The sequence below is a fragment of the Nanorana parkeri genome, unplaced genomic scaffold (assembly GCF_000935625.1).
Source record: "Nanorana parkeri isolate BGI_ZX_2015 unplaced genomic scaffold, ASM93562v1 scaffold244, whole genome shotgun sequence".
In the NCBI taxonomy this organism is placed as follows: domain Eukaryota; kingdom Metazoa; phylum Chordata; class Amphibia; order Anura; family Dicroglossidae; genus Nanorana; species Nanorana parkeri.
Window position 1 is genome coordinate 194,421 of NW_017306512.1, and position 25,211 is coordinate 219,631.

Sequence of the window (25,211 nt, forward strand, 5' to 3'; positions counted from 1 at the left end):
TTTTATTTATTTATTTATTTTTATTAAATATATTTATTTTACTTTTAAGGGCTTCAGTGAAATATTAGGGGTCTAAACAGACCCCTGATATTTCCCTTTTAAAATAGAAAAATCTCTTATTCTGCATCCCCTGTTATAAATTAACATAATTCCACTAAACTGAGTGTTCCTGTTCATTCATAACTTGTGATATAGTGAACATATGTTTACTGTATCCACAATCATGAATGAACAGGAAGTGATGTAGATCACTTCCCATTCATTCATAATTGAGGACACAGTAAACATACTAGGTCCTCAATTATTTACAAACACTGATCACTAAGGGGTCTATTTACTAAGCTGCCGTAGGCAGCCGAGTGAAAGACCGACCTGAAGTGAAGTGAGCCGAACGCTGTTCGGCTATTCACTTCAGGTTGGTACGGCTGATTTCAGCAGTATATCGGTTGAATCAGCCATACATCGGGTGGCTTCACGTGGCTTCGGGTCGGCCGGACATGCTCAGCATGTTCCGCCGACCCGAAGTGCAGGAGATGTGAAGCTCTGTTCCTCAGAGGAACAGAGCAGAACAGAAAAATAGTTTAAAAAGTAGAAAAAAAAATAGAAAATGATTGGTCGGAGCTAGCAATGACAGCTAGCTCCGCCTAATAGTTTTCTATTGGATGGCGGTTCTGCTGCCGTCAAAAAAAGAAAAAAACTCTCCCGGGCGCTCTGGGAGTCTCCCACTCCCGGCCACCCAGGAGAAAAACACTGATTTTTCTTTTTTTTCCTTTATTCTGACACAGAGCGATGTCAGAATAGAGAAAAAAAATCATTTTTGCCCATAGGATTGCATTGCTAGATTCCTATTGGCTATTTCAATCTGCAATAGCCAATAGTAAACTAGCATTGCACCCGCCTTTGTGTCCTCCCGTTACCCTAAGGAGAACTATGGGGAAAAGCCCTAACACCATAGTTCTCCTTTAAACAAAGAGATTAGTGCTATTTTTCTGTGCAATGTCTTTCATTGCTTTCCCATTTTGTAAACAGAGCATCATTTGTATCTGGTTTAAACAGGCTCTGTAACTGGGAAAAGGGGGTAAAAGGCTGAAATTTGAGGAGGCGAGCTTACTTTCACCCAATTCAGGAAGTGGTGGAGCTTTGCTTGTAAGAATGCCCTAATGTTTGGCTATGACAGGAGGTTTTGGGAGGATGCTGCATGTATGTGTGACTAAGACCCTGTCCTGTAGCATCATATTCTTAAACCATTTTAAAAAATGAATCTAGATCTATCAAATATACTGTACATTGCTCAGCAAAGTATTTGTTCACATTTTTGTCCAAGCAGTTACTTACATGGCCTTCAGCTTGTATAAGAGATTAGAAAATCTGTCCTGATCGTTATTATCCCACCTGCCTGACTCTTCCTGTGATACTGATCTTGGTACTAAGATAGATTTTGTGTTTGCGGCTCCTGTATTTGGCAAGCCTCCTGATCCATTATTGTTTTGTTCTTTGCGGCCTTTGTTTGTGTTTTCCAATAATGTGTGCTAATTAGTATAGCTCATCCCAACAATTAGAATGTTTGTGTGTTTGGCCTTTTCAGTAGCAGAAGTAATCCTAGAGTTCCTGTGAATTTTGAGCTCATTGCAGTTCTTCACAGTATATGTTTAGAAGATTCTCTATCCTACCCATTCACGAAAGCTAAATATTTTATCATAATTTTTTTAATTCAAATGATAGATTTTTGAAATTAACAAATACATTGTATACATGAATTGTATAAATGTGACTTTGGAAGATTTTTTATATTTCTTGTTTTGATAACAAATATTTTATTTTACTGAGACGCTACAGAAATAACAAAGTTTAAGATACCATTTGTAAATATCAGTGTTATATTAAATATTCCAAAAGTTTAACTTTGCTATCAAGTTCAAGAATCACGTGTACAAGGGGTCTCTTTCTGAAGGATTCGCTGAAAAATTTGCCAAGTGAATCTTTTAATGACGTAAGATTTGACACCATTTGGCAGCAATCCAACAGTCACATTCACCTTTTTTCCAATAAGATATTTGTGCAGCGGATATCGAATCTCATGCACAGCCATCGAATGTACAGCCATCGAATCTCATATGTACAGTAGCTGTAAAGTTTTTACACAGCAGGTACATTTGGCCATAAGAACTCTCCGTGGTGCTGAAACCATATTTCAATCTGCAATAGCCAATAGTAAACTAGCATTGCACCCGCCTTTGTGTCCTCCCGTTACCCTAAGGAGAACTATGGGGAAAAGCCCTAACACCATAGTTCTCCTTTAAACAAAGAGATTAGTGCTATTTTTCTGTGCAATGTCTTTCATTGCTTTCCCATTTTGTAAACAGAGCATCATTTGTATCTGGTTTAAACAGGCTCTGTAACTGGGAAAAGGGGGTAAAAGGCTGAAATTTGAGGAGGCGAGCTTACTTTCACCCAATTCAGGAAGTGGTGGAGCTTTGCTTGTAAGAATGCCCTAATGTTTGGCTATGACAGGAGGTTTTGGGAGGATGCTGCATGTATGTGTGACTAAGACCCTGTCCTGTAGCATCATATTCTTAAACCATTTTAAAAAATGAATCTAGATCTATCAAATATACTGTACATTGCTCAGCAAAGTATTTGTTCACATTTTTGTCCAAGCAGTTACTTACATGGCCTTCAGCTTGTATAAGAGATTAGAAAATCTGTCCTGATCGTTATTATCCCACCTGCCTGACTCTTCCTGTGATACTGATCTTGGTACTAAGATAGATTTTGTGTTTGCGGCTCCTGTATTTGGCAAGCCTCCTGATCCATTATTGTTTTGTTCTTTGCGGCCTTTGTTTGTGTTTTCCAATAATGTGTGCTAATTAGTATAGCTCATCCCAACAATTAGAATGTTTGTGTGTTTGGCCTTTTCAGTAGCAGAAGTAATCCTAGAGTTCCTGTGAATTTTGAGCTCATTGCAGTTCTTCACAGTATATGTTTAGAAGATTCTCTATCCTACCCATTCACGAAAGCTAAATATTTTATCATAATTTTTTTAATTCAAATGATAGATTTTTGAAATTAACAAATACATTGTATACATGAATTGTATAAATGTGACTTTGGAAGATTTTTTATATTTCTTGTTTTGATAACAAATATTTTATTTTACTGAGACGCTACAGAAATAACAAAGTTTAAGATACCATTTGTAAATATCAGTGTTATATTAAATATTCCAAAAGTTTAACTTTGCTATCAAGTTCAAGAATCACGTGTACAAGGGGTCTCTTTCTGAAGGATTCGCTGAAAAATTTGCCAAGTGAATCTTTTAATGACGTAAGATTTGACACCATTTGGCAGCAATCCAACAGTCACATTCACCTTTTTTCCAATAAGATATTTGTGCAGCGGATATCGAATCTCATGCACAGCCATCGAATGTACAGCCATCGAATCTCATATGTACAGTAGCTGTAAAGTTTTTACACAGCAGGTACATTTGGCCATAAGAACTCTCCGTGGTGCTGAAACCGTGTTGTATATAATAAACGTTTGCCCCCTCTTCTCCCAAAACTAACCAGCTCAGCACACCAGGCATTCTCATAGCAAGGAATAGCAAGCGTGCAGCTATGCTGATAGCAGCCAGCATGCACTTGGGCACTGGGGACATGCGTTGGGAGGGGGCCCTGGAGCTGATGGGCACCATCTGATAATTGAGCCTTGTCCCTGATGAACTAGGGGTCCAATGAAATTATACCATAAATGCGCAGTGATGTCATGGGGAACTCCTTTGAAAGAGTTCCCTGTGCACTTTCAACCATACCAGTGGCAGGAACTTCATCATTGCTCAAATTAAGTTTAAAGTTGTATTAAACTCTCAATTCCTTTTCCAATAATGATTGCAGATCAACCAAATATACATTGCTCAGCAAATTATTTATTTACTTTTTGCACAAACACTTATAGTCATATATTATCAAACAGCTATTTCCAAGTCTCCCTGCTTGGCTTCCCTGAACTTCCTGTCCTGTACAAGACCACAAGGGACAGCACAGTCTCCAGCAGCTGTCCATCTACTGGCTTAGAGAATGGAGAAAGGAGGGGGGAGGAAGGAGGAGAGTATTAGGGGGTAGGGGAGTGCCTTGCTATGCCTCTGTGTTTGTGGAGATGCACACAGCTTGCTAGCAAACACAAGGGTGGCTTCATACGACCCTGCAAGGGAAAGAAGCCACCCTAACGCAGGATATCAGGGCCAGTGCTCGGGACCAGCTGATTCTGTAGGAAACTTACAGGGTTAGTCACAAAACTGCTGAAGGCAGCCGTGTGAATAACCGACCTGAAAGGAAGTGAGCTGAATGCTGTTCGGCCATTCACTTCAGGCTTGTACAGCTGATTTCAGCCGTACATTGGCTGAAATCAGCCGTACATCAGCTTGCTTCGGCTGGCTTCAGGTCGGCCGAACATTCTCATGCTCTACCTATTTGCCCTCTGTGGGGGGCAGGAATGTGATACATAAGCCTCCCCTTGCCAGGGGTGCTGAAGAACCAAGTATCCATCAGCATTGGACACTGGAGCTTTGGGAGAGGGACCCCTGTTTTTTGAGGGAACCCCTTTCAAAGCACCCCTCAGCCCACAAGTTCACTTTATATTGATGTTTACAGTATGGGGCCCTATATAGCTATGATCCTGCTGACCCTCCAGTATATAATGTAATGTGTGTGCTAAAATACAGTGTGGATGATTGAAAGCAGGAACATGTCTGGAGTGAGATATACAAGGATATTTTAGGAAAGTTCGTAATTTTCAGAATATCTGGAAAGGAATGGCTGCTACAAAGATGTGTGATATCTTACCGACATAACAAAATGTATTTTCTAGAGGCTGAGCTAAAGCTTTTGTTGTATGTTACATTAAAATCTAATATATAGCTAAAATCTCATGTTTACTTTAAAGGCAAGTTTGTGTTTTGCAATACAGGGTTGTAGTTTCTTCTGCCTCTGTTTGCTTGTGTTGCTAAATAGCTAAACTAAGAAATTGTTCATTTGAGTTCATTTGATTAATATGTTTGCTCAACGTTTTGTGTTTAGTACAGTATGTACCTTTATTATAGATTACCAGGTATGGGCTATTCCCTCTCTGAGTGGGCTGCAAAACAAACAAGGGATGACAAACAGAGCTCTAAATGACTAAGAACAAAACATGTCAAAGAATGATTTCTGTAACTAATAGAATCGAAGTAAGCGATAAACCAAGTATTATTATTATAATTATAACCTCAGGAAACCCCTTATTCCTTGGACACGCTTGCACCACTATTTAATACAAGGTCTCCCTATTGGCACTGAACAGGATAGTGATGTTTTCACTCAGTGTAACCAGCAAAGAAAAATAGCCAAGCAGATGAAAATTTTACCCTAGCATAGATACTAATCCTAGCCATACACACACAGTATTCTCATTTGTTCAACCCGTGGGCTGAACAAAAGAAAATCAATAAATTCCTCCATCCTGCTAAACAGCTTGAATGGTGGAATCTCTCCTGCTGGCTGCAGCACTCATGACTGCCTATATACTCAAATTATGATCGCATCTGATAGCATGCAGTCACTAGTTGGCAGATAATTTCCTAAAGTCAGTCGACTTTAGTTGAACTGGATGGTGCCAACAGGGCTACCCATGGCTAAAATTTCAACTGTTTCCTGTTGAATCAGCCTCAATTCAAGTGGTGTCTGGCCAGAGTAACACAAGAGGTCTGCCAATGGGAATGTTTTTTACCCAGTATATAATTATTTATTACAGGTATTTATATAGCGCCGACAATTTACGCAGCACTTTACATAGAGCACATTCACATAATGACAAGGCATACATTTGCCTTTGATTGAATAAACTAGGGATGCACCGATACCGATACTAGTATCGATATCGGTGCCGATTCCGTGTATTTGGGCAAGTACTCGTACTCGCCCAAATGCTCCGATGCCTAGTACGAGTACTTCCGGTATCAGGAAGCCGGCAGCGCGTCATTACACGCTGCCCGGTTTCGCGATTGACCGGAAGCTGGCCTCATGAGGTAAGGTTACCTTACCTTAGTATGTGTAGCCTGTCATCCCCGGGGGCCTCTCCAGCGAGAATGCGGCCTTCGTCCGGTACCAAGCCCGAGCTGTCCAATCAGGAAGCCGGCCGCCATCTAATGACGCGACGCCCTGCTTTCTGACTGGCCGGGAAGTTGGCTTCATGCTCCCTCGTCATCTCATGGCCTCTCCAGCCGCGTTTTCGCTGGAGAGGCCCCGTGGGATGACAGGCTGCACATACTAAGGTAAGAGGGGACTTTTTTGTTAATCGGGAAGCCGGGTGGCGACTCTTTACACGCCACCTGGCTTCCTGAATGGGACTTCCGTTACTCGGTAATTGGTATCGGCGAGTACCCAAAAAAAATTATTGGTACACGTACTCGGTACCAAAATACCGGTATCGGTACATCCCTAGAATAAACCAAAAAGCAAGTGCAACATCCAGTAAGCGATTGCAAGCCACAAGCTTGCTATACACTGGTAGACTTGGAAGAAATGTTACAAGTGTGTGGTCCCCCTCAGGACCCTCCCTCCCCAGTCAACTTTTGTTAAAAGGAGCCAGTCTGAAAATTCCCAGGCAAAAAGTAATTGCAGCCAATGAGCTAAGTCACTGTTCGGGTATTCTGACAGCGGCACACCGGTACAACCATGTCAGAATACAATAGCCTGGTGGGGGATTCCCCCATCCATGCTGTTTAGAATGTATGGGGCAATTGAGTTTTTTTTTCTCATTCAGTCCATATGCTAAATGAGAAAAATGTATCAGTGTATGGCCAGCCATATACATTTTATGTAATTGGTGTCCTCTAATAATCTTATATTTTATTTGTAATTATTGTTAGCTGCATAAAATTACTTTACTAGATTGTTATTCTGTAAAGGCAAAAAATAAAGAAAGAAGTTGTAAACCAAATATCTCATATTTTAATGTATTTATATATATGTATATACAAGATATCTATCATGTATAAGAGAACAGTTTAATGTAAATGACGATATCAGTGAGTGTTGCTCTTTTATTGATAACCTTTTTTCCGTGTATAGTTAACAAATTATATAGGAAAATGGTAGCAGCCATATTTGCTCAATACATTAGCAGGCTCTGCATCCTAGCTTTGTCTTTCTGATCCCCTTATCTCTCTGCATATCTATCAGACAGGTAGGCTGGTTTTATTAAAGGATCTTACTATGTTCACACAATAAATTGTGTAGAGATTCACTTCAATTAACCAATCATGTACAGATGAAACAAATAGGAAGGGATTTTATTTTCACATTATTGGATAATTAAAGTGAATCTTAACACAATAAGGCCCCATTCTTACTTGGTGCCTGCGAAAAGCCTGCATGTCCTGCATGTTTGTTTATGACATACTAAATACGGCAAGAAAGACGAACATCTTGGCATGCAGCTCAAGTTTGCAACTCGCCACGTTTGTTATTGAGTTAAATGGGCTGCCCTATGCTGATGCGCAACAAATGCAGTCTCAACATCTGTCTACCTAACTAAAAAATTATTTGCAGACTTTGAGCTGTATGTGAAACTCCCCACTGAGCACATTGGTAGCCATAGACCATGTGGTCTGCTCTTCCTAGACTTTGAGACTCATTCATGGCAAGAAATAGACTGTATATATTTTTTTTTTACTGGTAGATTTGGTAGGATGACATGTTCACTACTGATGTGAAGTGGACTTTTGCAGTGAAAAGTTCTTATATATTATATTTGAAGTTATGTTCGAACACACTCTATGCTGTGAACTAGCTTTTGCTTTTTAAATTGGCTCCAGAAGAGATGGCAATAGACAGTACACTTACATGGGATGAAAACATTTTTGTTTAGGTTTACTTACATGCATCAGGTTTAGCTGTACCAAAAAGTATATACTCTATATCAGGGCTCAAAATTTCAAGTCCTGAGCTACTAGCCAGGCCTTAAGAGTTACTCGCCACCAGTTGCCCCACCTAACCCCAACCCTGCCTCGGCCTTAACTCCGCCCCTAAACCCACCCTCTTAAATTATCTTATGAAATTACACTTTTAAATGTTGAAGGCAATGGAGCGACTGCTCTCATCCGTGCAGATCCGTGACCGCGTGCCTGACTGAATTTCCACTCGCCCTCTCTTTATTTCCACTCGCCAAATGCGAGCGGGCGAGTGGAAATTTTGAGCCCTGCTCTATATTGTATATTTGCTTTGTGTTTCTCTCATTAGCATCATTAACATACAATGCACAAGCCAGGGCTGTAATCCTTTAACCCTTTGATAGGACAGGCAGTGTTCAAATCTACATGACAAATTATAATAAAAATGAGCCAGCATAGGGTTCTCACAACCCCTCATAACATTACAACAAAGGAGAAGCAAATATCAATTTTAAGTGTATTTCCACTTTTGCAGTCAAAATAGAGAAAACCCCTCTATATGTTAGTGGTAAGTCGGTTCACGAACTTAATTCGTTCCACGATTCTGGACGCGAACCGAATTTGTCGCGACCCGAATCAAATTTCGCCATAAGGTTCAATGTAAATAAGGTTAATACATTATGACTCCTACGAACGTGGTCGCAAACCAGTTTTGGTCGCGAACAGAATCACATTTTCCCATAAGGTTCAATGTAAGTAAGGTTAATCCGTACTGAACCATATGCAATTTTTTTCTTGTCCCCTTCATTACCGCTCTGCACTTTCTTTTTACCACCATACTTGCTCTACACTTTCTGGTTACCTTCATTACCCCTCTGCACGTTCTTGTCACCTTAATTACCGCTCTGCACTTTCTTTTTATCACCATGCTTGCGCTTCACATTCTTGTCACCTTCATTACTGGTCTGCACGTTCTTGTCATCTTCATTACCGCTCTGCACTTTTTTTTTACCACCATGCTTGCTCTGCAATTTCTTTGGAGCCATGCTGGATTGAATAATACTGTATAGTACTCTATGTGCTAAAAAGCACACAAAAAAGCTTCACAGCAAGTGTGCACAGATCTCGACTACAAGAAGCCACGACCATGTGTCAGAGCGGGAAAATGGCCGTGGTCGTGCTCGTCACCCAATTTGGAGTTCGCGAACAGAAGCAAAATTTTGCCAAACTTCATGTTCGTGAACTAAATTGTTCGCGAACAGAAGTGTTCGTGAACCGAGGTTTTACTGTATGTTCCCATTCACGCAGCATAACAAAAAATAATTTTAAAAAACTACTTTAATTTTTATTAAAATATTTCTTACATTTTAGATGTTTTATTGAAGCAGGCAACATGGCTGATTCCAGGTTTTTTCACTATCTTCACAGTGATTTCATCTTATAAAAAGACATAGGACTGAAATTTGTGGATTGTGTTTCTCTCATTAACTTCATTAACATTTGAATATAGAAGCCAGGGTTGTAATCCTTTAACCGTTTGTTAGGACAGGCAGTGTTCAAATCTGCTTTACAATTGATCAAAGACAGCTGTATTATATGTGTGATATTCAGACGCAACATCCTTAAAATAGTCCACAAACCTTAAAGTACAAAAAAAGGGAGGGGGGGATTTTTATAGGTTTCACATGTATACTACAGAATTACCAAACATCTCTAAAATTGAAAATTTTTATTACAAAATATGTTAAAACATAATGAGGGAAATTTATCAAAAGTGGAGCAGACAAAATCTGGAGCAGATGTGCATGACAACAAATCATCTTCTCTCTTTCATTTTCAAGTCTTAACTGAACAAACTGAAGAGAGAAGCTAATTGGTTACTATGGGAAACTGCTTCAGATTTTGTCTGCTCCAGTTTTAATAAATTCCCCAATGTACATTGTCAAATCAATAGAAACAAGGTCCCTTGTAATAATTAGTGGAACCAATACATATTGCACAAACCTACATGTACTACCAATTTTATCTACATATATACACTGAGTGGTCAGATATATACACTGAGTGGCCAGATGACTCCACGAGATGACTCCACGAGATGACTTCGTTGGGCCGCCTCGTGACTCCACAAGATGTTGAAAGGTGATGCGAGGAATCTGACACTGCACTGTTACCCTTCTGTTGTCTTGTTCCAGTCTTGCCACTCTCCGTTTTGCCCTAACATTGACTAGTCGCTGACGACCACAATTCGCACGTTCAGACCCAGATTTTCGGCTGACAGTCCAGTCTTTAAACACTTTAACAACAGCTGCTCTTGAACATTTAACAAATTCTGCTGTTTTGCTGATACTCGCTGCATGGCTTGAGCGCCAACAATCATCCCACGTTCAAAGTCTGTTAAATCGCGTTGTTTACCCATATCTTTAAAAAAAATCACTTCTACTGTCGTGGTAAACAACCTGCTTCCCTATTTATAGTGGTCTTGCTCTCTAGCAACTTCAGCGCGAAATTATATCTAATTATAGCTAATTTGCCTACAAATGTCAGGTGGTCATAATAATCTTGCCACTCAGTGTATTCCATAGTAGTCCAATACCATAGAATTAAGATAAATGTGATCAGAACTTAGGAAGGTATCCAAAGAAGCGGGAAGTACTTGAGCAGGTGAGTTGTAATAGCTGTGATTGTTTCATGGGAATCTCTCCGCTTCTTCAGACAAAGCTTTCTACTTTACAAATTAAAATGAATTTAGCCAGCACAGTACAGATAGGGTTAACAAACCCCCTCACTCCTTATAACCCCTCCTAACATTACAAAGAAGGAGAAGCAATAGAAAACCCTGACCCAAGTGAAAGCAATTTAAACTGCAAGTAAGTGAGTTTTTCAATATTTCTTTAACTTATGCTATGTGAATGAAAACATTTAACAAATATAAAATACTTGTTATCCTAATTTGGAAATACACTTTAAGAAGCCAATTAGAAACCCTAACCCAAAATCAATTTAAACTGCAAGAAGCATTTCTACTTTTTTTTTTTTTTAGCTAGGCGATGTGATTGGGATCATGTGACAAATATAAAATAGGTGATATGCCATATTGGTTGTGAAAGTGGAAATACACGTTAAGAATATTCTCACTGTAGGATAGATATATTGATTATGTTTCATTGTGAATTAAATAAAGGTTTACTTGTTTATGTGCTATATGTCAAATAACATAAGTAAATGTTTTTGTTTCATTAAGTACTGCAAGGCATAATGGTAGTGTAATATACAGGAATATACTAACTAAATAAAAAAGCATACCAATAGGAAATTGATAAGTCTACAGAAAATCCAAAAAATGCTCTTTAAATTATTCTTATTAAAACTGCAAAGTACATACTAAACAAAATCAATGCTTGTGAGAACACTCATACTATGTTCTCTGTAGTAAACCTTAAAAACGAATCAGATATTTTTTTTTTCTAACTAGTGGTTAACATTTTGTATATCTTCTTTGCACTGTCTGATTGAATCTGAATTGGTTATCCTGTTTAAAGTCAACTCCACTTATACTCCAGGGCACAGGTACTTTAGGATAAGTCACATGATGGCCTCTTGTATTTCAGATCACATTGAGGTTTCTGAATACAGATTTGGCAGATTTGCTCATCATTGAGCCCTCCAACAGGAGTATTTGTTTGTCTCCCTACCCCTCCCATTTTCAGATTTCCTAATTTACTGTTCTTAGAATTTTTTCCCCAATCATCTATATCATAGAAACCCCCCCAGGGAAGTTAGACACCATAATTTTGGATTTATAATGGCTGCATCATTCTAAAAGATTTGGGAATTCTGGTGGAGTCATCCCAGCAATTCTTCAGCAACCATGCAAAGCTGAAAGAATGGTTTAGGGAGTTGCCCTATAAACAAATGCTTTAACCAAGTGTTTTATTCTGTCTCCTAACCTGCAGGCTTTTTCAGAAGAAGTATTACTAAAAATGCCGTATACAAATGTAAGAATGGCGGCAACTGTGAAATGGACATGTACATGAGGAGGAAATGCCAAGAGTGTCGCTTGAGGAAGTGTAAGCAGATGGGCATGCTTGCTGAATGTAAGTGTTATCATAAATCACCCACTGTCTGCATTCCAGCCTTTATTCCTTTATTAAATAATCTGGTTTCCCTTTATTTATCACAGCAGTATGTTTACATTAGATAAATCAATCAAGCACAGTGTGACATCTTGATAACATTTGTGGACAGTGATAATGTTATCATGAATAAGAGTTCATTTTTGTATGTGGCAAGAACTGATCTAATGTCCCGGATAGTGCTGTAATAAAACCAATAGCACGCTAATGGTGATATTTTTATATTCTTTTTGCCCTATACTGGACATTTAACGACATTTGCCCTTTCCAGTTCAAAGTAGCTGACAAATATCTCATGTTGCCCATGTTTCAGTGGGAATTAAATCATCCTAGCTCCTCCACCCACCTCTCTTGATAACATAAATGTGTGTGCCCCAACAAGCTGAACATACATGGTTATTTAGAATTCTGCAGTGCTTAACCAGAAGATGGCTGTATCATGTCTGGATGTCTGACCACCCTCTAAAGCAGCTTTTCTCAACCTTTTTTTCAGTCACAGCACCCTTAAAAAGCATGCAAAATCTTGAGGCACCCCAGTCTAAAATGTAAGGCGGACCCACGCAAAAAAACGCATAAAAAAATGGGCTTCCATCCTTTGCAACTAAGTCCTCCCTTCAAATCAACAGCCCGGTTCACATCAGAATTTTCCCATTCACATCGGAATCCTACTTCACAGTAGTAGCCCCCCCCCATTCACATGACAAGCCCCCTTCATTTAAATTTGAGGCATCTCCTTTCACATCAAAAGCTCCTCTTGACACCAGAAGCTCCCTCTCACATCAGAAACACCCTTTATATTAGAGCTCCTCTCTCACATCAGAATCCCTCCTATTACATCAGAGTTCCCCATTCACATCATCTCAACATTTTGAGGCACTCCTGAGGAAGCCAGAAGGCACCCCAGTATGTCAAGGCACCCTGGTTGAGAAAGGCTGCTCTATACTAGAATATATGGGCAGCTTTACCCATCAACACATGTTACAAAGAGTATTTATCATTTAAAAGGTGAAAATTGCATGTAAATTTAATTTACATGTTATTGTTAGATTTGGATAAAGTGGGGTGGAGTTAGATCCCCGGTCACGTTTTTATTGCTGTTTGTCTCCCCTGGGGAGATTCAGCTCTATACTTGCCTGGTGATCAACCATTGTTACTGAGACACAAAGTGATGGGAAATCCAACATTTTGGAGTTGTCATCACAGCATGAAGTGGGGAAGAATTCTTTGATTTGGACTCCTGCTCCTACGACAACTCTCTAATGTGGGAATTGTATTCACTTTGAAGTGATTTCCTATGAATTACTGTTGCATCTCTAGGTCAGTAAGTGAAGGGAAATATCCCCAGTGGCACACAAGCCACACAAAATAATCAGGTTGGAGGGTTGTAACCATACTCTAGAACAAAGAAAAAAAGTTTTGGCTTTACATAAACTTTTAAGTCAAATTGAACCTTCAGCATTTAAGCTGCATCAAAACAAAAGGTGTTCCCTTTGTTTTCTTTTTTTTATGCAGCCACAGCCTGACTAGAAGCGCCCCTCCCCTGCTAGCAGCTGGAGAATGGGACGCTTGCTCTCAGTGGGGAAGCTGCAGTCTCATTACAGAGGTCCAGCCCACACCTTACTGACCTACTCAGACCTCAAGCTCTGCAATCAGCAATGCTCATGCTCCCCACTGATTAGGGTGCTCTGCATCTGACTCATCAGGGGGCATGTCAGAGCTCTGCAAAGAAATCACTTCTTTCCCACAGAGAACAATGGTCCCACTATGCAGCATGCTGGCAGTGGACAGGCTTTTCTACTCAGGCTATGGCTGATTTTTAAAGAAAGTAAACTATAAGCCTTTTTTTTAATGCATCTGAATTGTATTTAGCTACTTTAAACAGAAAGTTTAATTGGGCTTTAAATGGGTCAACAGATGTAAGGCTGGTTACAATTGGATGGGCCAACAAACGTATGTGTGTAGCCCATACCCAATATCTCCCAACATCTCCTGGCTGAGCACTCTCTTTGTCTCTAAATAGACGTAGACATAGGGATCCACAACATATGATGTTCTAAGTGTGGCAACTTTTTGTTCACTGCAGGCTTGCTAACAGAAATTCAGTGCAAGTCAAAAAGACTACGAAAAAATGTAAAACTCCCATCCGAAAAATCCTTCAATGAAGAATATGAGGGACTTGATTTTAAGCAAGTGACATCTACCACAAAACCAAACAGGGTAAGTATGTTATTTTGCACTATTCATAATGACACCAGGGCATAAGTTTAAAAGCAAAGTTCTGTCTGTGGTTGGTAGTATCCGTAGCTATATATTGAAGGGTAGATAGGAAGTGGTTATTGTGCTACTGTTGTAATTCTCGGTCGTGATATTTATCAGTGCATATATAGACGCTCAGCCCCCACTCACACTTCGCGTGAATGAGCGCAAAATCTCACAATATTGTATTTGTTCACGAAATGTGCAAAAAGCACATGTTGAACCTGTGATACCATTCATTATTAATGGCTCCCCATACAAGATGCTCGACAAACGCCCAGAAGACACACATGTCGAATATCACACTCGAATATCCCAAAGGTAGATGAGCTTCTTTGCCGCACTTGTCACATGTAGAGCCTTTTAACATGAAGTATGAATGGGCACAAAGATGGCTGACAAAATTTAGATTGATATTGGGCATAAGCTAACAATCTGAATGGTCATTTTTCTACTCCAACATGCACAAACATTCACATTTGTTTTGTACATATTATGCAAAGTTATCTTGATATACCTTCTGCCAAAGATGTCTCCATGAATTAAGATACCCCTTAGGTATCATGGTCCTTTTGATTATGCCCAAAAGCACATGCACTGGACAACTATTTTGAAATGTCTATGGGTACCTGATGCTAATATAAATATAGCCAAAATTAAAAACTCAATTCTATTGTTGCCCATGCTGCCCATGTTGCCATTTGCTAGTGAATTGCAGTGACACCACCAGCTAGTAAGTCTTGTATTTTTCAGCTTCCTTTAGCAGACCAAATTGGGCAGCACAAGTGGCAGATAGAAGGTTGTAAAAGAGAACTAAAGCCCAATCTTTTTTTTGGCTTTACTTCTCTTTTGGGTCAGAGGAGTACATTCACTAATGTAGGGTAGAATCCCTGCAGGGAGGTGGTTTGTGCACTTTCTAGGTATTCCTAGAGTCTTGAATTATGTTAATAGAGTTGTAATTCTTTAACTATATAGTTACCCAGGAAAATACTGACACCCACTACAGTACTACAAACTGCCACTAACCAAGCAACGCTTTTGGCTCAAGACTGGCTTTACTGGACAACAGGCAAATAGAAAAACATTATCGGGTCTATTTATAAATGTTTACACTCAAGATTCACACAACTTTCACCCAGGATTAACACTTTTTTGCAGTTGAATACAGTTGGCAGCACAGTGGCGTAGTGGTTAGCGCTTCTGCCTTGCAGTACTGCAGGTCCCTGGTTCGTATCCCAGCCAGGTCACTGTCTGCAAGGAGTTTGCATGTTCTGCCTGTGCTTGCATGGGTTTCCTCCGGGTACTCTGGTTTCCTCCCACACTCCAAAGACATGCTGGTAGGTTAATTGGCTCCTCTCTAAGTTGGCCCTCTATGTGAGATAGGGACCTTAGATTGTAAGCTCCTTGAGGGTAGGGACTGATGTGAATGTACAGCTATGTAAAGTGCATCATAAATTGTTGGTGCTATATAAATAACTGTAATAAATTAGAAAAATATATGAATCATGGGTAAATTGTTTAAAAAAAATAAACCCCTAATAATCAAACAATGGATTAATCCAAAATCTTGAAATATATTTCATTTACAACTATCATAGCTACCTGAATTTGTTTTAATATCGTCCGAGTGGGATTCTCTGCACAGCAGCACTCAGACTGGGAGAGGGGAGGTCATCAGAAAGAGTGAGGCATTGTTAAATTGCACAGTGCTGTAAGTCTAACACAGGAAACTTACTTAATGTAGGGCAATGCAGAAATATTACCTTAGCAGCATGCTGCTACTCTTTCACTGTTCAGTCACAGGCTGGTGGCAGTCCTGGAAAACGTTGAATTGCTGCAGTTGTAGTTCTAAGATCCAACTGTGCTATCTGGCAGGAGTGTGTATGCACGTCACACTGATTCAGTCTAGGGGATAAAACCAAAGAACACAGTAAAACAGACAAATAGTTCTAAAGAATACTGTCTCTTTTTAAACTAATAATCAGTTAAAACATGTTATCTGACACATGACATCTCCATTTGATTGATATAGTGATGAACAAATAGCATACATTCTTCTTCCCGGGCTACTCTATTTATTTTCAACAAATGACAAGCTAGAGAGGTTCTATAAAAAGGTTTTCGTGACTCTGAAGTCAATAGTAAATAGCATGTGACTTGGTAAACAGTGGTTAGAAAGAGGCATTTAAATACCAGTCACTCATTATATGCACTTTTGTTATGTACTCGGTCTTATTCATTCACTGTATGCTAATCAGTAACCAGCCCATGGTTTTGTCATACTCTAGTCACTGGGCAGAGAGCCATGGGGCATTATATTCTGAGACTACAAAGTGTAATACTTAAAGTAGTTTTAAACTCTCAAACTTTTTTCAATAATGAATCCAGATCACACAAATATACATTAGCCAGCAAAATATTTCCTTAAATTTTTTTATTTTTTTAAAACTTCGGGGTGTGTAGAATACTTGCCCCCTCCCTCCCCCCCACTGGCTTCTGTGGTTGTTTTCGCTGGCCGATACATTACAACAGGACATACTAGCAAGCAGAAGGAGCCACGGTGGCTAGTGGGGGCAGGCCCCGGGTAGCGAATATTCAACTCATTCAAACGTTGACTACTTGCAGCAGCTGGGGAGTGGAGATGCCAGAAAGGTACATTGATTCAAACTTCTTTTACACATGGGCTGTTGGATAACATTGCTAACCTTTCCTTAAGGGTCCATTTACACCTGCAAGCCTTGCTCACCGCACGGCTGCTGGTGTGCGATGTCAGGTACTGTGCTGATGTTAGAACAAGGGTGATATTTAATAAAATTCTGCAGTTGTACCGCATTGTACCACACTGTGCTGAAAAAAAGTACTACATGCAGCACTTTTTTTCAGTGCACACCACTGTAACACAGTGCTGTGAACAGATCCTTTTCTAAAGCAAGGCCAGGCACAATCGGGCCAGAGGACGGTGTGAACTAGCCCTTAAAGCATGACTAAGGTAGAATATTTTATTTAATATAGACCACTAGGCCCACCACCCAGTCCCTAGAAGGTACTAAAGAGACCACACTCCAATATTGCTTTAAATTGGCCTTAGCGGCCTTTTATTAAATAATTCAATAGGAAATTACTCTTTAATCAAAAACTTCAACATCAGATAAAATAGGTTGCAGGTCTTTGAAGGCCACACCTTTTCCTGAAATCCGTTCTCTGCGGCAGTACCAAAAAACATGTTAGGCCCCCAGCCGCAACACACTGCCTCGGCGACAACTACCAACTGACCGCAGGCACTTCCAATGAATAGAGGACACCGTACCAAGACAGGTCCCCAAACATTAATAATCATCACTTAAACGGCCTCCAAAGAACCCAACCGCCACATAACAAAGCAAATGTCCTCGGTGCAACCACTAAAAAACAAAAAAGGGGTGGGTGGGCGGGGGTTTGCTCCTCGTCCGTATCACCAACTGCTGAAGATGGAACCCCACCCACTCAGACCCCCACTAAAGCTCCGCCTAACCTTTTGACCTGGCCAATCAGGTAAGTAAACTAAGGTCAGAAGCCAAAACATTAACTCTTTGTATTGTCTCCCCCTATTCACCTTATTCATGCTTGGCCTACGCTTCTTTTTTGTTTTATTTTTGCTCCGGGCATAACTTTTTATTAATTTTTGGTTTGAAAAAAATGTTTAACCCTGCAAGACAATGACACATGACACAAAGCACATATACAATCAGTACCTACCTGGACCTGCTACCTACCTGGACCTGCTGCAGCTCTCCTCCAGAATGTCCTCACTCACGGCTACCAATCTCTGTGCCTCCAGCTCCAGGCAGCTAACTCCTGTACTCAGTCTCCACGCTGCCTGGACCACACCCCCTGCTACCGCGGTCCACCTTCCACCGCACACCGTCCGCAAGTGTCAAACACCGCGGGCAGCAAGCAGCTGTAGGCGGCAGGCCCTCTTCTTCTCTCTGGCCCTCCCCGGAACTGGCGGAACACCAGGGCGCGGCCGAAAATGCGACCACTGCGACTCTGGTAATTCCACCAGTGCTTGCCCGGTATTTAATTTACAGCATTACTGAAATGGTTTAAACCAGACCTGCCTCTCAACGTTAGAATGTGGAGAACAGACCAGATGTGTATTAGATGTGCAAACTAGAGAAAGAATAATGGAAACATTAGTGTCAGCTTCTAGTATTAATAAATATATATTATTTATGCAAATTGTGCTTTCCAGAAGGAATAGAACTGGTAGCATGTTTCTTAGAGTACATGTGTACCTTCAGGGTACATTTTTTTTCCTTGACATATGAATGCACTATGAAATGACAAAACCACTTCAGGAATTAAATGTTTTACATACACAACAACTCTATATTTAAGAAAAATTTTAAAAATATGTTTTAAAATAAAACTATAAAACTTTAGCCAAAACGTTTTTTTGTGGGTAAGAGTCGGTGGTGTGAATAGATAAAGGGTTTGAATATATTTGCTTTCCTTGTTTATTAAAGTCAAGACTAAAAACAATGCACATTTTATAGGCATTTATAGTCATATAAATATGAAATATTGCATAATAATATTATACTCTCCTCTATCCATCCTGCAGATGGAGTGCTTGTCTTTTTTCTCATTTAAAGCATTGTATCACTCTTACCTCTGCTGATAGAAGCTTGTTCTTTAAAGGAGAACTATGGGGTTAAGGCTTTTCCCCATAGTTCTCCTTAGGGTAACGGGAGGACACAAACTAGCGTCCTCCCGTCAACCTAGGCTCAGTATACCGCGAGCTCATACCGTGAGCTGTAGCTGCTCGCGGTATACTGAGACGCCGCAGCTGAAGCGGATCCCGACAATTGTGCCGGGATCCGCCCAGCTGCCTGATTGACAGCTGGCTCTGCCTACCTAGAGGCGGAGCCAGCTGTCCCCCTCCCCCCCCCCGTCCGTTCCGCCAGTCAGCGCTGGCGGATTGGAGCAGGGAGGGGGTAATCCAGCCCCTCCCTGTCACGGCAGAGAGCCGTGACAAGATCGAGAGGTGAGCGAACGCCGTTATGTGTTCGCTCACCTCCCGATCTACTGAGCCAACCTGTGACAGTTTCATTGTCACAGGTTGGCTAGAACTATGAGGTGAGTGAAAAGCACTCACCTCATAGTTCTCCTTTAAAGAGCTATAGTTTTCAGTAGGAGGTATCAATCACAGGAGGCTGTAAAGCAAGCTTTATTTGCTGTGCTGTCTCCTTAGGTCATAGTGCATAAAAAATATGCATATTTATATAATGGATAAAAAAAATAACAGTTTAAAAACATATAAATAAAGACATCTAAAATACAATTGACTGAAAACCATGATAGTTTAATTTTAACCTCTCCAACACTCTAATACTTACATTATGCCACTAAACCTAACCTTTAACACTATACTCCCCCTCTCAAGTCTTAATATGATTTTTTTCTTTACTTTTTTACCACTCTACCCATAACTAAAAAAGGTTTTGCCTAGTGTTACTCTATAATAGCTAGATATATTGTACAGTATAATCGTTTCATGCAACTTATTTTCAATTGTTGTTGGTGCAGGTCAAAGCTGAATTTACACAAGAAGAGATACAGCTGTTGCAGTATGTGATGGAATCATATAATAAGAATCGACTGCCACAAGACTTGGCTTCTAAACTGGTAGTGAGTACAGCTAATTTACAGTATTCATTTTCATGGATTGTGTACTGAAATGGCTTCAACCAGACCTATGTCTCAACATTAGAATGTGTGTAATAGACAAGATGCATATTTGATTTGCAAACTAGAGAGATAATATTGGATAAATTAGTGCTATCTTCTGGTATCAATAAATATATATTCAAAGCTTCGATTTTTTGGAAAATATTGTATGGAGTCAGAACATCTGGCCAGCCTATGGTGTACCACTAGCTCCAACCTACTGCAGAATGTGTGCACCCACCCCTCCATGCATGATTTTGTAATAAATGGTAGATCCTGTATAACCCACAAATAACTTATTAGTGATGGGAGACGTCCGCATGTGCTGGCAACTTATTGCCAGTATCTGCAGAGATCGCTGCAGGCTCAAGGAGATCAGCAGCACTATCACTAAATGACAGGCCCACTCCAGGGGTAGTGTAGCATTTTTTACATTATGTCCCCACAATGTATGCACCAGGTATTGGCTCCATTTTGGCTCATCCTAAAGACTCTACCATGCATGAGCGGTAGACCAACACCATCCACAACAGCCATACCCAGTGGAAAGCACATCTAGAGCAGTTTCTTCAGCATGTAAGTTTGTGTCTTAATAAGATGTGACCTTTTAATTTTGGGCCTTCTCAGCTCACCCCACCTCCCTAACCCCTAGCTTCTGTCATCTCTAGTCTCGCAGCTTACACCACTAACCTTCCCCGCCAAGCTTTGATTCTGTCTGGAGTTTCTGTCTTGATTCTGGAGTGCCAGCATCTGGGACTACAGCTGACAGTTCCTTGCAGAGAAACCAATCATCCCCATGCCTGCAACCTCCCTCATCATCATTGTGCCAGGCCCCCCCACCCCACCCCATCCCATTATAATTGTATCTGCACCCCCATTCTTACAACCATGCCTGATCACTGTTACAAGAACAGTCACAAGCCCTTAAAAGTTGCCATTTTACATTAGGTTTCAAGACCATTGACTTCACCAGTGTTTAACCTTTTTAGAAATGGCATCCTTTAAAAGTTTGTAAAAATCACAAGGCACCCCAGTCTAAAATGTAAAAATCATACATGTGAAAATGTAAAAAATGACTTGTAGCTCCCCCAAAATCTATACCAGACCCTTATTTCAGATAGGGATCTGATATTAATTTTACAGGGGACCCCCATTCAAAAAAAAAAAAAGACATTGAGTTCCCACTTCTCATCAGAAGTTCCCCTTCCCATCAGGAGCCCCTTCACATCAGAGTCTACCTTTAATCCTTACCACACTGCAACTGTAGCAGCATGGCAGAGGGCTCAATGTGGAGCAGGTCTGGACTCAGGTGGACTTCTCTCCTCTTCTGAATGCTGGGGAAGGTTCTGGATGCAGCCTGCCCCTGTTTAGCATCATGTGTTTCCATGGTGCTGGTACCTGGCTTGCCTACACCATGATAATGCATGACACGCATGTGCTAAAATTTGAGGGCACCCCTGAGAAAATCAGAAGTCCCCCGGGGTGCTGCAGAACTCTAGCTGAGAAAGAATGGACTACACTACTGCATAAATCACACTTCTGTGCATGGAAGTCATAGACAAACAACACTTCAAATATACATTAAGGTTAAAAAGACCTGCAAAGAATTTCAATTATCTCTTAAATGGGTAATCCACTGCGTTGATTACAGTGATAATCTCTTTCTTTACTTCCTTAAGTATGAAAGGGTTATTCATAGTGATAAGAAACATTATCCTATTATTGCTGATATAATTATGATAGAATATATTCATGTGCAAACATTACAGAACAGGTTGGGGGCGATAGGATTTAATAGTATCAGTAGTATCTGAACTGCAAATAATGAATTCTGCCTATCATGTTGTCTCCTTGGACATGCTTAATAATTTTTTTTTTAGTCAAACATATTCACACTGCCTGCTTGAGTTGTCACTATAGCAATATATAAACAATAAATTCAGCATGATGAGATAACTGACATATAACTGATGACAATCCATATACTTGCATATGCCTTAGATTCCCTGCTGTTATACCTGAATCCTTGAATCCTGGGCCATTCTCCAGGTAGTGTTTGAGTATGTTGCTGTTTTCTACCCCCTACACATTTGTATTGACCCAAAACTATGATGGGCTGTCTTACTAGCCAAAAAGAATGTGCAGGAGACAGGAAGGCGTAGGCAAGGTTTGTTTTCATGAGCGAGCCTCTACTAGTGTCCTTAAAAATTAGTTCAAGAAAAGCATCCTTAAGTGGAACTCCAACTAGACCATATTTTCTAGTTTTGGATAGAGAAGGCAATGGTTAGAACCCTTTTTATTGTTTAGTTTTATTATTTTTTATTGTTAGTCTTTTAGTTTTTATTGCTTACCGTGACCCAATGGAGAGAACTGGTGTCACTCTCCGTTCTTCCATAATTGACCATTTATGACCACATTCTAAGATAGTCCATGTGTTAGGGAATGGCAACATTGAAGTGTTCACTGAAATGTTGAAGCATAATGCAAAGTATATACAGCATTTATGTGGAATAAATCTCTGTTGTCAGCCCATATGCTTTTAAGGCAAGTTACGACATTTCTTGGAGGTCACAAAGATAATGATCAAAGATAGGCCTATAAAACACATGCATATCAGATTTGGCGTACACAGGGCAGGGACACTATAAATGTGTCTTTTCCAAGTAAGGCATGTATGTCAGCCAGTGATAAGATCTGCAATCTTAGTGTGATCTGAAGATAAACACATCTTCAAGGATTTCATTTTCATGGTTTCTTAAAGCGGACCTTCACCCATATCTTTAAAATAATCACAAACACACCTTTAGAAATGTTTAGTAATGACAATCTACAAACACATACTTCTAGATAACTGCAGGCCTTGTATTCTTTGCATACCTTATTTCTCTTTTCTTCTCCAGTCTTCTGAGAGTGGCCATATTAACTAAGGGCAGATGACTAGCTTTCCTATTACTTCCTGAAAATCTGGCACATGTAACTAGACATGTGACCATGCACATAATCACAGGGGAGGAAAATGCCTTTCACTGAGATGAGATTTCCCAGCAATGCTCTGCTGATGACAAGGCAATCCCAGTGTGCATTGCTTTGGCAAACTGAAATCATTTTGGCCTTTCAAAGCAGGAAGTGAATGCTCTGCAAGTGTAAGTATTTCAAAATCACAGCATTTTACACCTGACATGTCTTACATAGAGGGATGCATTGTAAAATTTGATTTTTGAGTGTAAAGGTCCGCTTTAATGCATTGAGGTTGACAGAGAGGGAATGGAAAATGTTGGCTTTGCATCCAAATGCTAATACTAAACCAATCCTATCATAATTTTATTTGCACGTAACATAAAATTGGAATTAATTTAGGTGTAACATATAAATGATCTCTTCCACAGGATAACTTGAGCACAGATGACAACTTCGTTTTCCTGACAACTATGGCTACAAGTCATGTTCAGATATTGGTAGAGTTTACCAAGAAAATTCCAGGTATTCCCATTTAGTCTATAAAGAATGTATTTTCCTAATCCCAGGCAGGGCAGCCATCAGAAATTTTGGGGCCCCTTACACAGCTTTAGGCCGGGCCCCCCCCCCCACCTCACCGTACCGCCGAGCAACGCTCCCCCCTCCCCACACTCTGACGACACACTGAGCCAGTCACACATTATTATTTTTACATTTATATAGCTCTGACATATACTGCAGAGCTGTACAGAGAACACTGAGCCAGTCACATCAGTCAAGATTGGAGCAGTGTAAGCAAAAAAAAAAGTGTGGTGTGCAATATAGTGAAATGGAAAGTGTAAATTGAGGCCCGGCCCCCCCCCCCACCTCACCGTACCGCCGAGCAACGCTCCCCCCTCCCCACACTCTGACGACACACTGAGCCAGTCACACATTATTATTTTTACATTTATATAGCTCTGACATATACTGCAGAGCTGTACAGAGAACACTGAGCCAGTCACATCAGTCAAGATTGGAGCAGTGTAAGCAAAAAAAAAAGTGTGGTGTGCAATATAGTGAAATGGAAAGTGTAAAATTATACACCAATCAATGCAGAATGGCACCGGCTATAGAGGACTACAAATCCCAGCAATAGTACATTATACAGTATCAGCTATAGAGGAATACAACCAATCACTATCCCAGCAAAACATCTATACAGCATGTGGGGGGGGGGGTGCAGGTAGTCTTACCTGCACACTCTTCAAGCAACTTTACTTTCTTCCCCGAGATCTTGGGACTGTCGGCAGCTGCCATTCCCCCACGCTGCAGTCTCCCTGCAATGACGTGATCATCTTGGCCGGCAGCGTATTAGCGGGCAGCGGCGGGAGAGATCTGAGAGCTGGGTGAGGAGGGGGAGGAGGTGTGGTGCGCGGTGCGTGCCGTGCGTGTGGAGCCACAAACGGGCAAATAATCGAAAGCCGACTAATCGATGATGAAAAACGTTGACAACATTTTCCTTTTTAATCGTACAGAGGAGCTTACACTCTAATGCAGAATGGCACCAGCTGTAGGGGGGACTACAAATCCCAGCAATCTGCTGGTCTCAGAGCTTAGTGACGCGCTTGGAGCAGGACCCACCTCATACCTCACACATACCTGAGAGTAACCCTGCAGAGCCCAACATAGATGCTGCACACTCCATTGGATACTCTCTATGGTGGGCTCTGCAGGTGTCTCAGGTAAGCTGGTCAGGGCTGCATCTCCCTGCCTCCCAGCTCCTCTTACCTGCTCACCTGGCCTCCTATGCCGCTGGACTGGCTGGAAGTGATATGATGTCACTTCCGGCCGGTCCGAGATCAGTACAGCAGCTTGCTCCAATGCTGCTGGATTGGCAATGCTGGGGCCCGGTGCTGCTAGGGCCCTACCGCCTCCTCTCCTGTCACCGTCGGATGATTCTCATGTAAGGGTCCCGAGCGGGCCCCCCAGGCTGCCCGGGCCACTTACATGAGTATCAGCTGTACCCCCCCTGATGGCAGCCCTGATCCCAGGCACAAAGTCGACACATTTGTGTTATTTATGTTTATGATCTATGAGTTGAATTTTATATTTGGACACACCCTGGATAGCTTTCATTAGAATGTATGCAGGACAAACAAAGATAAGGCTTTAAACACAACTGATCCGGTTATAAAAAAGGAATAATATTTTTTGTTGTTTACAGCAAACAAACAGAATTTTGTCTC

The 25,211-nt window shown here is 40.7% G+C and overlaps 1 protein-coding gene across 2 annotated transcripts in view; it reads left to right on the forward strand.

Annotated features, from left to right (window-relative positions):
- NR1H4 (nuclear receptor subfamily 1 group H member 4) overlaps positions 1 to 25,211 on the forward strand; it is a 61,246-nt gene that overhangs the window by 27,709 nt on the left and 8,326 nt on the right. For both annotated transcript variants that reach the window (XM_018556635.1, XM_018556637.1), the window contains 4 exons: positions 11,884 to 12,024; positions 14,147 to 14,280; positions 19,888 to 19,989; positions 23,415 to 23,508. In XM_018556635.1, coding sequence (XP_018412137.1) covers positions 11,884 to 12,024; positions 14,147 to 14,280; positions 19,888 to 19,989; positions 23,415 to 23,508 — 471 coding nt within the window. The remainder of the gene's footprint in view (positions 1 to 11,883; positions 12,025 to 14,146; positions 14,281 to 19,887; positions 19,990 to 23,414; positions 23,509 to 25,211) is intronic.